We start from the raw sequence: 14,646 nt of genomic DNA on the forward strand, positions 1-14,646 counted from the left end.
AATGGCCCCATAGGAATCCCCAAGCAACACATGCTATTGGCAAGACAATAGTTGTTCTCCAGGAACTTACAGTAATGTCTCATTGCTGAAGACAACAATGTCTACATTGAACATGGAGATATCTGTAGCACAAATCTTAAAAGGTCTTATTTATAAAAACAAACCTTGAACATGGAGCTATCTGTAGCGCAAATCTTAAAAGGTCTTATTAATAAAAACAAACCTGGGGCCAGGTATTGGGGTGAATGCTGAAAGACCAGAGAAACAGAACAGTCCACAGCTAACCTCGCCTCGCTAATTCCTCAGCTGATCTTGTTTTCTCAAACTGGAAGCCTCTATGTCCTCATCCACATGGATCTCAGCTGAACAGTTGCTCAAAAGCCTTAAAGCTTAACCAGGGCCCTAGTTCCTGGTTTTCATACCTTATATACCTTTCTGCTTCCTGTCATCATTTCCTAGGATTAAAGGTGTGTGTCACCATGTCTGGCTCTTTCCAGTGTAGCACTGAAATCAGAGATCCAGACAGATCTCTGCCTTTGGAATGCTAGAATTAAAGGTATGTGTGCCAACATTTTCTGGCCTCTATATCTATCTAGAAGTTGTTCTGTTCTCTAATCCCAAATATGTTTATTAGAGTGCACAATATATTGGGGAACACAATATCACTACATTTCCCCTTTTTTCTCTAAAATTTAGAAAGCTTATAACTAATACAAGAAAAAACTATATCCAATAAGTATATACAATATATACAGTCAAGAATTACATTAACATTTGACAGATTTAGACAAAACTCTCCATTATATATATTAACAATGCCCAGACTATTAACGTTTGACAAATTCAGACAAAAATTTTTCATTACTAATCCTATTTAAAACAAGTAGTTCCGCTATATTTTCCCTTTTTTCAGAGTAGATTAAATGATCTACCCTTTCCCATATCCTCTTTTTCTTTTTCTTTTTTTAATTTGTATTTTACTTTTTAAAATTTATTATTATTATTATTCGTTTTAATTTTATACATCAGCCATGGGTTCCCCTGTCTTTTTTTTAAATGAGAACCCTGTATCTAATCTCCTTTGTTTAGCTTTTGTTTTTACCGTTAGCAATTACCAACTTGTAAACAAATTTCATAAACTGTAACATTTATCCATAATCCATTGAACGACCAAAAACCACCCTCCCGATCTCTTGGGAATGTGGGCATCATTTTCTTAAAATGACTTTCTGCAGGAACTCCCATCTGGAACAGAGGTGAGTGCCTGGGGTCATACCCAGGAAGGCCTGCCCTTAGATCTTAGATTACATCCCAGGGCACCAGCCATTCTGGGGAATACCTGCCCAATTTGGCCCCAGTTTCTAGCCATCAAGTGTGTGGGGGCACCCACAGTAAGTTCCCCTTCTCCAAGACTTCCAGCAGACCCTGCAATCTCCATGCCCTGACCCCACACCCATCTGCCCAAGACCCCCACCACTTCCTGAGAATCAGAGACCAGGCCCTAGTTCCCATCTGGCCTGGAAATCCCATCTGGACCAGAGAGCACTGATAAGACCAAGAATGAATCCACGAGGAGAAGGGCAGACATCAAGGCAGAAGTACATACAAGCAAATAAAGAGCAATACAGCATCACCAGAACTTAGCCCTCCTCCAAAGCAAGACCTGAACATGACAAAATGGAAGAAAGCAGCCTTAAGAATAACATCATAAAGATACTAGAGGCTTATAAAGAAGAAATAAAAAATGAATCGAGGAAGAGACAAACAAAAATGGGAAGAATGCTATTAAAAAAAAACTAGATGAAAAGATAAATAAAGCAGAAGAAAACAATAAATCCCTGAAAGAAAACATGGAAAAAGCAATGAAACAGATGAGAGATATAGTCCAAAACCTGAAAAGGGAAATAGAAAAAAATGAAGAAGGCACAATTAGAGGAATACTGGAAATAGAAAATCTGAGTAAATGAACAGGAACTTCAGATGATAGTGTAACCAAGAGAATGCAAGAGATGGAAGAGCAGATCTCTGGTGTTGAAGATACGGTAGAAGAAATAGACTCATCAGTCAAAGAAAACACTAAAGCTAACAAAGTCATGACCCAAAATGTTCAAGAAATTTGGGACACCATGAAAAGACCAAACCTACAAATAATAGGGATAGAGGAAGGAGAAGAATACCAACTCAAAGGCACAGAAAATATATTCAACAAGATCATAGAAGAAAAGTTTCCCAACTTAAAGAAGGAAATGCCTATGAAGATACAAGAAGCCTATAGAACACCAAACAGACTAGACCCCACCCCAAAAAAGATCCCTTGACACTTAATAATTAAACAACTAAATGTACAGAATAAAGAATATTAAGAGTAGCAAAGGAAAAAGGCCAAGTGACTTATAAAGGCAAACCCATCAGAATAACACCCAATTTCTCAATGGAGACTTTGAAAGTCAGAAGGACCTGGACAGATGTAATGCAGACACAAAGAGACCATGGATGCCAGCCTAGATTAATATACCCAGCAAAACTTTCATCATCATAGACAGAGTGAACAAGACATTCCAAGACAAAGCCAGATTTAAACAATACTTATCCACAAACCTAGCCCTACAGAAAGCACTAGAAGGAAAATTCCACCTCGAAAACACAGGCAATAGATAACAGCATAGCAGTAAACCCCAAAGAAGAGAAGTAAACACACACTACCACCAAAAAAAAAAATAATAATACCAGGAATGAACAATCACTGGTCATTAATACCCTTAATATCAATGGACTTAATTCACCTATAAAAAGACACAGGCTAACAGAATGGACAGGAAAACAGGACCCATCTTTTTGCTGCATACAAGCACAACTCAAATTCAAAGATAGACACTAGCTAAGAATAAAAGGCTGGGAAAAGATTTCCAATCAAATGGACTTAAGATGCAAGTGGGTATAGCCATCCTAATATCCAGCAAAATAGATTTCAAACTGTTTTTAGAGTTTTCCTGCCTGGCCCAGTCAGGACAAATCTCTCTTACCCGCCAGTCCCACAGTTGCTCAGACCCAACCAAGAAAGCACACAAAAACTTACATTGTTTACAAACTGTATGGCTGTGGCAGGCTTCTTGTTATCTACTTTTTATCTTAAATTAACCCATTTCTGCTTATCTATACTTTGCCACATGGCTTGTGGCTTACCAGTGTCTTTACATGTTGCTTTTCATGGCGGCAGCTGGCGGTGTCTCTCCCCAGCCTTCTACTTCCCAGAATTCTCTTCTCTCTTGTCCCGCCTATACTTCCTGCCTCGCCACTGGCCAATCAGAACTTTATTTACACAGAGCGATATCCACAGCACTTCCCCTTTTCTTTTTTTTTTTTAAGGAAGGTTTTAACTTTTACATAGTAAAATTACATATAACAAAACAATTATCAAGCAAGAATTACAGTTACAATATTAAAGAAGATATCCTATCTATCTTATATTTGTGAGTCTAAGGTTTTATATCTAACTTATCTTTTATCATAATTGAGGAAATTATAACTATCTAGTCTTCAACCACATCAAAGACCTCAGAAGGATATATTACCTGAGAACCGGGAGAAGGATGTAAGCATTTTTCAGGAGTCTTGCAAGAGTAGACAGAGACAGCTGGCAGCCTGGACAGTCACCTAATGTTCCTTTGTAAAGTTGGGGCATTTGTCTTTAGCCCACAGGCCTAGAGTCTCACGATCACTTCTCTCAGTGTCCTGTAGAATGTCTGGCAGTTTCCTCTGTGAAGCAGGAACCTGAAGGACCATTTTGTCAAGCAAAGATAAGTGATCACCTTTCTATGGGTCCTGCATGTCCAGTTGATCAAGCAGTCGAGGCAAGAACAGTTTCTTGCCCAAATGGCTATTTTTGCCAAGGTGAAGATAAGATATGAAGTGTCTACAAATGGCTATTTTTGCCAAGGTGAAGATAAGATATGAAGTGTCTATAATGCCCATCCTCCTCTCTGAAGTAAATCGGTGCTGCCAGGAGCAGACATGTCTCACTGTCCAGAAAGTCTAAATTTTAAAAGTATTTTAAATGCCATATTCTGTAGGTCTTTGAAGTATTTGAAGATTACCTATCTATCTGAAATATGTCTATGTATATCTAGAAGACTTAACTAACATGGCTACGAGTATGATTATCATAGATGACTAATTATTAATCTATTTTTAATTGTCCATTACAATTTAAAATGAGCTATATAAACATAATACATTAAACATGAGTAGAAATATATACACAATATAACAAAATTAACTTTAAGTTTGTATCAATAAACTAAAATCTATACCAATGTAAATCATTTTAACCAAGTTGTTGTTCTTTAGAACTAAGTTCCTTAATCTACCCTTATATCCTATTATATCTATATTATATCCTCTCTTTTTCTTTAGAAAGAGATCGCATTTATAATCAACCCGATTAAAATAAAAATATTGGGCTTTTTTTTTTGTCCCACACCAGAGGGCTCTTCTGATTTGGGACACAAAAATCTCTTAACCTTTTCTTTTAGCAATATGTCTGGGATTAGAGAAGGAGTGAGCCAATTCCATCTCCAAAGCCAGCTGGGAATTTGGGCGTAGTTTCTCTTACTACTTCCTGCTGGAGGGGGGCGCTGTATCTTATGGGAACACAAAGAAAATTTTAGGATTATGGAGTAGTCCGTGAGGGTGAACTTCTGAGCCAGTTGCCTTGAAACCATTCTGGATGTTGGATCATCTGGGCCATGGTGTCATCGGAGACCTTTCAGGTGGTCTTGGCTGATCAAACCTGATGTATCTTAATCTGGAACAAATCCACAGCCTCTGGCTTTCTGTGGAAACAATAGCAGAGACTCTTTCCAAAGCAACATATCCTTATATCCAAATTTTGAAGTCAAGGTACCTTTAAAATTTACATATTTGTTTAACTCAACAGCTTTTACGATCAGATCTTTTTCCGTAGTTAAAAATCCCAAAGACAAGACAAACCATATTCTCTGTGTAATATCCATCTTTGTAAGATTGAAACACCGCTGTGGCTGCTGGCTCCGCCCACCTCAGCTTCCCAACATGGCGGTGGTACAGTTTACTGTCAGCTCTGGGTCTGGAGCCATGTGTACCATCAACTATCAGAAGCAGTTCTATCAAAGCAGTGCATAGCCCAGAAAACTTTTTTTTTAAAACTAGCAAAGGCTAAATCCACCATACAACAGAGTAAAGTGCTGCTTGTAGACTCCTCATTCCCGCCACACGGCAGGTCAGACTCACAAGCCAGGAACCCGCCATAGTAGCTCAAACATGCAGGCTGCCGCTAACTTGAGAGAGACAACTAGGAAGCTGTTTTTAGCTCTGTTTTAGAATCTTTTTTCTCAGGTTTTAGGTGGAAATTCTTGCCCCACGTTGGGCGCCATTTGTTTTTAGAGTTTTCCTGCCTGGCCCAGTCAGGACAAATCTCTCTTACCCGCCAGTCCCACAGTTGCTCAGACCCAACCAAGAAAGCACACAAAAACTTACATTGTTTACTAACTGTATGGCTGTGGCAGGCTTCTTGTTATCTACTTTTTTATCTTAAATTAATCCATTTCTGCTTATCTATACTTTGCCACATGGCTTGTGGCTTACCAGTGTCTTTACATGTTGCTTTTCATGGCGGCAGCTGGCGGTGTCTCTCCCCAGCCTTCTACTTCCCAGAATTCTCTTCTCTCTTGTCCCGCCTATACTTCCTGCCTGGCCACTGGCCAATCAGAACTTTATTTACACAGAGCGATATCCACAGCATCAAACTAAAATCAATCAAATAAGATTAAGAAGGGCATTATATACTCATCACAGGAAAGATCCACCAAGATGAAGTCTCAATTCTGAACATTTATGCCCCAAACACAAGGGAACCCACATATGTAAAAGAAACATTACTAAAGCTTAAATCACATATAAAACTGCACACATTAATAGTGGGAGACTTCAACACCACACTTTCACCGCTGGACAGATCTGCCAAATCAAAACTTAACAGAGAAATAAAGGACTTAACTGATGTTATGGCTCAAATGGACTTAATCAATATCTACAGAACATTCCACCTGAACAAAAAAGAATATACCTTCTTCTCAGCAACCCATGGAACCTTCTCTAAAATTGACCACATACTTGGCCAAAAAGCAAATCTCAATAGACTCAAAACAATTGGCATAACCTCCTGCATTCTATCAGACCACCATGGCTTAAAGTTAGATTTCAACAACAACAAAAACTACAGAAAACTTACAATCTCATGGAAACTGAATAATGCTCAACTGACTCACCAGTGGGTTAAGGAAGAAATTAAAGAAAGAAATTAAAGAAAGAAATTAAAGACTTTCTAGAGATCAACAAAAATGAATGCACCACCTATCTAAACTGATGGGACACTTGAAAGCAGTGCTAAGAGGGAAATTCATAGCACTAAATGCCCACATAAGAAGTTGGAGAAATCTCACACTAGTGACTTAACAGCACACCTGAAAGCTCTAGAACAACAAGAAGCAAAGTCACCCAGGAAGAATAGACACCAGGAAATTACCAAATTGAGAGCTGAAATCAATAAAATAGATATAAAGACAACAATACAAAAATTAATGAAACAAAGAGTTGGTTCTTTCAGAAAATCAACAAGATAGACAAGCACTAATGCAAACTAACCAAAAGACAGAGAGAGCATCCAAATTAACAAAATCAGAAATGAAAAGGGGGACATAACAACAGAAAATGAGGAAATCCAGAGAATCATCAGGTTATACTTCAAAAACCTCTACTCCACAAAACTGGAAAATCTGAAAGAAATGGATAATTTTCTAGATAGGTACCTACCACATACTTAAGTTAAATCAAGACCAGATAAACTATTTAAATAGTCCAATAACCCCTAAGGAAATAGAATCAGTCATTAAAGTTCTCCCAACCAAAAAAAATAAAAATAAAAGCCCAAGACCAGATGGCTTCTGCACAGAATTCTACCAGACCTTCAAAGAAGAGTTAATATCAATGCTTTAAATTGTTCCACACAATAGAAAAAGAAGGAATATTGCCAAACTCCTTCTATGAGGCTATAATTACCCTGATTCCTAAACCAAACAAAGATACAACAAAGAAAGAGAACTACAGATCAATCTCCCTCATGAACATTAATGCAAAAATACTCAATAAAATACTGGCAAACAGACTCTAAGGACACATCAGAACAATTATGCACCATGATAAAGTAGGCTTCATCCCAGGGATGCAAGGGTGGTTCAACATATGAAAGTCTGTCAATGTAATACACCATAAAAACAAACTCAGAGAAAAAAAGGGCATGATCATCTCACTAGATGCAGAAAAGACATTTGACAAAATCCAACATCCCTTCATGATAAAGTCTTGGAGCTATCAGGAATACAGGGAACATACCTAAACATAATAAAGGCCATTTACAACAAGCCAACAGCCAACATCAAATTAAATGGAGTGAAACTCAAAGTGATTCCAATTAAAATCAGGAACAAGGCAAGGCTGTCTGCTATCCCCATACTTAATCAATATATTACTTGAAGTTCTAGCCAGAGCAATAAGACAACAAAAGGAGATTAACAGGATACAAATTGGAAAGGAAGAAGTCAAGCTTTCCCTATTTGCACATGACATGATAGTATACATGAGTGACCCCAAAAATTCTACCAAACAATGATACAGCTTATAAACACCTTCAGCAACATAGCAGGATACAAGATCAATTAAATAAATCATTGTCCCTCCTATCGACAAACAGGCTGAGAAGGAAATCAGAGATACATCACCCTTTACAATAGCCACAAATGATATAAAATACATCGGGGTTACTCTAACTAAGCAAGTGAAGGATCTATATGACAAGAAGTTTAAGTCCCTGAAAAAAGAAATTGAATAAGATGTCAGAAAATGGAAAGATGTCCCATGCTCATGTTTAGGCAGGATTAACATAGTAAAAAATCTTACCAAAAGCAATCAATAGATTCAATGCAATCCCCATCAAAATACCAACACAATTCTTCACAGACCTGGAAAGAATAATACTCAACTTCATATGGCAAAACACAAAACCTAGGATAGCCAAAAGAATCATGTACAATAAAACAACAAAAAGCTGGAAAAAACACTAAAATATCAAAAACAAAATAGGTTTCTAATTTGAAAAAAAAAGACATTCTGCTTTTTGGGGCAAAGACATCTTTAGGTAATCCTGAAAAGAAAATTTTTGTGTTAATTGTCAAGTCTTCGGAGAGGTAGCTGTATCTTTTTTTTGTCCAGTCTCTGCATAATGATAAAATGTAGGGCTTGTCTCAAGTCCTTGCTTGAGTTGTCTATGGCTCTGGATCATCTCAGCTAGTCATCTTGAAATTGTCCTGAGCAGTGTGTAGTCGACAGGTGATCTTTTCATGGTGTTATTCAGCTTAATGGTTTTACCATAATCCATGTGGAATCATCCTTGTTGGGTCCCATCATCCTTTTGAAGATTTGAAAGTTGTTGTTAGGCATGGTCATGGTTCCCTACAGAATTTTTTTGTGTGCCACCTCTGTGGTTTGGAGCAATCATGGTCTGATAACTGTCTGTCTCTCAGAGCCATGAACATTCTCCTCTAGAAGACAGTATCTTCCCAGCAATTTCTTCCCACCATTTGTCTTGCCAAACTTTTCCAAACTGACCTTTGCTTCCTTGTAACACAATTGTCCTGACAATTATTCTCTGAATAAGCAGCAATAAACCCTTCATCACAGGTAGCAGCATCACTGCTGTCACCAACATAAGGAACCAGCAACTCGGAGCAGCTGATGCTGCCTCCATGGTTCCACCACAGGCACTATTTTTGGCTTGGCCCAGGCTGAAGCTTCTCCTTAGCAAGCTTTCTAGGCCAGATTAAAACTCGGGATCCTCCTGCCTCTGCCTCCTTCAGTAAATCCTACCAGCATGTTCTACCACAACTGATGGTAGCTTGGGTCTAAACTGGGGCCCACAAGGCCACAGGTAAGTGGCTTTTTAGTGAATTTGTACCACAAAATTTGGGTGCCAGATATAGCACAAATCTTAAAGGGTCTTATTAATAAAAACAAACCCAGAGCCAGGTGTTGAGGTGAATGTTGATAGATCAGAGAAACAGAACAGGCCACAGCTAACCTCCCCACACCAATTCCTCAGCTGATAGCAAGTTGGTGCCCATATACATCTTAACCTCTATGTTTCAGCATCTTAAGTATAGGAAGGTAAAATGCACACTATCAAAAAAGAAATGCAAACACCTAGCCAGTCTCAAAATCTTTATCTACAATGGTGTCCTTACTCCAAGATATACTAGGGCTACAGTGGTGCAGGGCTTGTGGGAATAACCTGTAATAACTGATTATACTTAAGGCCCAATCCATGAAATCAAACCATACTTAACATTGGATGATTAAGGACCAGAGACTAGATAGCTCAGGGATTTAGGACACTACCAAGTAATATTTGTATGAAAAATGAAAAAAGATACTGATTAAATGATTCCTACCTATACTCACAGATTAGTGCTTTGTTCTCCTATGATTAAAGATGCAACCTTTTAGGGATGTTGAGCAAATCATTAAATGTCTTTCAGCCATTTGAACTTCCTCTGTGGAGAATTCTCTGTTTAGTTCTATAGCCCATTTCTTAATTGGACTGTAGGGCATTTTGATGTCTAATTTCTTGAGTTCTTTATATATTCTGGATATCAGCCCTCTGTCAGATGTGGGGTTGGTGAGGACCTTTTCCCATTCTGTAGGCTGTCGCTTTGTCTTGTTGATCATGTCCTTTGCTCTACAAAAGCTTCTCAGTTTCAACAGGTCCCATTGATTGATTGTTTCTCTATAGTAGAGCTTGAGGTCAGGGATTGTGATGCCTCCAGAGACTGTTTTATTGTACAGGATGCTGGATCAAGAACAAAAAGGGAGAACGAGGGATAACAGACCATGATAAATGAAGACCACATGAGAACAGGAATAGGCAGAGTACTCAAGAGGTCCCCAGAAATCCACAATGATGTATCCTCTGTAGATACTGCTGGCAATGGTCAAGAGAAAGCCTGATCTGATGATCAGATGACTAAACACCCTAACAGTCATCTTGGAACTCTCATCCAATAACTGATGGAAGTGGATCCTCGGCCAGGCCCCAGGTGGATCTCCTGGTGTCCAACTGTCGAGAAAGAGGAGGGACTGTAAGAGCGTGAATTGTTGAATCCAAGATTGCAAAAAGCATAGGGACAAATAGCCAATGGAATGGAAGCACATGAATTATGAACCAAAGGCTGTAGAGCCCCCAGCTAGATCAGGCCCTCTGGATAAAGTGAGACAATTGAATAGCTTGATCTGTTTGGGAGGCACCCAGGCTGTGGGACCAGGACCTGTCCTTAGTGCATGAGCTGGCTGTTTGGAACCTTGGGCTTACACAGGGACACATGTTCAGCCTGGAAGGAGGGGACAGTATCTGCCTGTACTGAATCCACCAGGTTTAAATGAATCTCCAGGGGTGTCTTGGTCCTGGAGGACATGGGAATGAAGGGGAGGGGCTGGGGGAAGGTGGGGGTGGGTGCAGGAGTGGGGGAGGACAGGGGAACCCATGGCTGATGTATAAAATTAAAACACATAATAATAATTTAAAAAATGCAACCTTTTGCAGCAGATGGGTAGAAATATAGAGGCCCATATCCGGACATGATGCAGAGAGTGAGAGATAGTGGAACAATCAGCCCAAAATCTGTTGTCTCCAACAAATCCCTACTCTCAGAGCTCAGAGAACTCTACAGAAGAGGTTGTGAAAAGATTTTGTGAGCCAGAATTGAAGAAGGATATCAAGAAAATAAGACTCTCTAGATTACTATTTCTCAATCTTCCTAATGCTTCAACACTTTAATACATTCCGCAGGTTGTAGTGATCCCTAACCATAAAATTACTTTTGTTGCTACTTCATAACTGTAATTTTTCTGCTCTTGTGAATTGTAATGTAAACATCTGTGTTTCCATTGGTCTTAGGTGTTCCCTGTGAAAGGGTCATTCAATCCCCAAAGGGGCCTTGGCCCACAGGTTAAGGACCACTGCTGTAAATCACAACATGCAAAACTTAGCAAGACTGACATAGCAGGCACAGAGCCTGCATGGGTCTGCACTAGGTCTTTTAAGTATATATTAGGGCTTCCCTTTTAGTGTTTTTATGAGATTCCTGGGTGTGAAAATGAGTGTGTCTCTGATTCTTATGCCTTCTCTTGTGATCTTTCCTTCTATTGTTTTATGCAACTCAAAACTTACTGTTTTTGATATATACTTACTGTTTTTGATATATATATATATATATACATAATATAAATATTATATGTAAACATGTAATATTGAAAGAATCAATGAAATATTACCCACAAGGAAAAGTTTAATTAATTATCATTTATACCTGCTGGGAGAGAGAAAACCAATTTTCATCAATATAATTACACAGGGATATCAAACACACTAAGACAGGCCTCATCATCAGGATTAACATATGCCAAACATCTCTTGGTTTGTGTGTGTGTGTGTGTGTGTGTGTGTGTGTGTCTGTGCGCGCTCCAGTGTGTGCTCTTATTTGGTCACACAATGTTTGGTGTCTTGTTGTTCGTTTGTTTCTCATTTTTAGTGTTTTTTTTCTTGGTTTGGGGGTTTTGTTTTTATATTTGGCTTTTTTTTTGAGAATGATCTTGAAGTTGGATGGGTAGGGAGTAAAAAGGATTTAGATTTGTGAGAGGGGAAGAATATGATCAAACTATATTTAAACTTTTTAAACTTAAAGATTGTTTAAAATAATATAAAAAGCAAGATGTGATAAAATAGTAAAGGTAAATAGAGATACTGTTTAAATGTGTGACATTGTTATGAAATAATACATCTTAAATTGCATATGCTTAAGTTATATTCAGTATATGAATCTAAATATGAGGTTTGATGTAGATTATTGCTTAATATCTTCATGTCTACATCTATCATCAATTATTAGTAGTAAAGCATTAATTTTAACATCTCTTATTTTTATTTATTTATTATGGGTGTTCATGTATGTTTTTGTTCATTTGAACTTCTCTATATGTGTGTCTGTAGGCTAGAGGTCAATGCCAGGTTCTTTTCTCAATTACTCTCTATCTTATTTTTTAAGACATTGTCCCAATCTGAACTTAGAGCTCACTGATTTGGCTGGACTGGCTTGCTTGTGCATGCTAGGCATCTATTTTGCCTGTCTCCACTTTCCCAATACTGGATAGAAATGCTGTCTTCTTCTTCTTCTTCTTCTTCTTCTTCTTCTTCTTCTTCTTCTTCTTCTTCTTCTTCTTCTTCTTCTTCTTCTTCTTCTTCTCCTTCTTCTCCTCCTCCTCCTCCTCCTCCTCCTCCTCCTTCTTCTTCTTCTTCTCCTCCTCTTCCTCTTTCTCTTTCTTCTTTCTTTTTCACATGTGTATAATGTATTGGACTATTAAACTCAGGTCTGTGTGCTTCTCCTGTTTTTTTATAAGTAATACCAGTTTTCTTACTTTTGCAGAAAGGAAAGCCTTTTTATCATAAGGCTGCCTTTTACTGATTAGTGATTTGTTGTTGTGTAAGTGTATGGCAACAAGTCATCTTATGTATTTCAGTAAAAATAAAATTAGGTTGACAATCCAGAAAACATATTCTGTATTGCTTACATGTTACATAAAATATATAAAATATTTAGTTTTTTTAAAAAACTGGAAATAGTAAAAAAAAAAAAAAAAAAAAAAATGCCAGTTTCAATTATGTAGGAGCCAAGCAATCAGTTACAGTGAAGGCTCTTCCCAAACAGTTTTTCTGCACTGACTTGATGAAGTGTTCCTTGATGTCATACAACATACTGTGACACAGGAAGAAGAGCTTTACTATTTCAAAGACAGTACATTTTGAGTAGCAGAGAGCTTTCTACTTGAAAATTATACATTTTCCCTGAAGTGTTCTCTGTGTAATTATTATGCTAAGCTGGACAATGTCTTGTTTTATAGTACAGAGATCTTTTCTTTTGTTGTTGTTTTTCAATGCTTACCTTTCTTATGGTCAACATATATTGTAAACAGAATGCTAAACATTTAAAATCATTATATACACTTAAATCTATCTTCATCACAGCTATACAGTCATCTCCATGTGAAAATATTTGTTGGAAATTTTTATTTTCAATTATCTTATCATCATGCAAATGGTGAATAACTTTCTTTATTGCCTCAAAATGTTTCTGAATAAAAATTGAAGTTTCTGAGAGAATTATTCATGCATATAGCATTTCAATTACAAAGAGTAAGATTAATTAGCTTTTCATTCAAGAGATAAGGAGATGAAAGGCAATATTTAATTACATTTTTGAAGTTCTCCATTTCAAAACCAGAGATTTCAAACAAATGGTACAACTGAGTAAAGAAGGTAATCACTTGGCTAATTAGGATTAGTATGTTCTCCATTATACTACATCATTGGGAGTTGTTCATCCTTCAGCAAAAGTTGAGGTGAACATTTTTAATGTCTTCTTTTTCCTGTTGTTTTGTTGCTTATACCTGGATGTCTATGCTATTTTCTCACAACAGTCCTTTGGTTTATTGTGCTATTTTCTGTATTGACCTCCATGCTGCCTATGTATAACTCACTCTTTCTCTCTTTACAGACCACATACTTTACAGTACCACAGCACATGGATTTCAGAACTACGTGTGAGGAGGTAGGCCAAAGATTTTCTGCTTGTTACGGATTGTAACCAGGAAACAACTGGCCAGACTTTATGAACATGAAACACTGCTCATTACCAACAAAGTACATTTTACTCCTTAAAGGTAGAAAACCAAGGTCACAGATGGGAGGTGGTGACACTTGCCCCCCTTTTTTTTTAACCTTTAATCTCAGCAATTGGGAGGCAGAGGCAAGCAGATCTCTGTGAGTTCCAGGTCAGGCTGGTCTGCATCTCAAGTTTCAGGAGAGGCAAGGCCATGAAGAAAAAAAAATGTCTCAGAAAGAAAAAAAAAAAACAGAAGGAAAGAAAGAAAGAAAGAGAGAGAGAGACAGGGAGGGAGGGAGGGGGGGAGAGAGAGAGAGAGAGAGAGAGAGAGAGAGAGAGAGAGAGAGAGAGAATAAAGAAGAGATAATGAAGAGAACCAAGATCACTTGAGAGGCCTTTAATCTTATATAAGCCGTGCATTACATGATGGCACAGAAGGAATATATTGAAAGGTTCTATGGCACATAACCAGTTCTCAGTTAAAAGTAGTGTGCTTCTATCATTACTAATACCTTGAGATTTTGTGGTCTTAATCCTATGTGAGTTTTTCAAGCAATTAGAATTCTGTGAAGCACTGCCCTTAGACTTTGGTATGAGTTTAAACGATGAGAGTTCCATCAAGTGTGTACTTCTATAATGCATGGACTTGGGCCTTGAGGAATATAATGCTGTATCTTAGTAAAAACAGACTGTCTCATTTTTTTCTTTCTATGATTCAGAATAGCACTATTATTTTATAAAAAAATTCAGGGAAAATACAAATAATCATAGCTAAAATATTTTGCAATATATTATTATCTAAAATTATCTAAAATTTTAAGTATTTCATTCTACAAAGAGAGCC

At 37.6% G+C, this 14,646-nt stretch overlaps 1 protein-coding gene across 1 annotated transcript in view; it reads left to right on the plus strand.

Annotated features, from left to right (window-relative positions):
* Window positions 1–14,646, plus strand: part of Sntg1 (syntrophin gamma 1) — an 826,637-nt gene that overhangs the window by 363,320 nt on the left and 448,671 nt on the right. Inside the window, exon 8 of the mRNA XM_036179958.1 lies at window positions 13,695–13,748. Coding sequence (XP_036035851.1) covers window positions 13,722–13,748 — 27 coding nt within the window. The 5' untranslated portion in view covers window positions 13,695–13,721. The remainder of the gene's footprint in view (window positions 1–13,694; window positions 13,749–14,646) is intronic.

The sequence above is a fragment of the Onychomys torridus genome, chromosome 2 (genome assembly GCF_903995425.1).
Source record: "Onychomys torridus chromosome 2, mOncTor1.1, whole genome shotgun sequence".
NCBI classification, from domain to species: domain Eukaryota; kingdom Metazoa; phylum Chordata; class Mammalia; order Rodentia; family Cricetidae; genus Onychomys; species Onychomys torridus.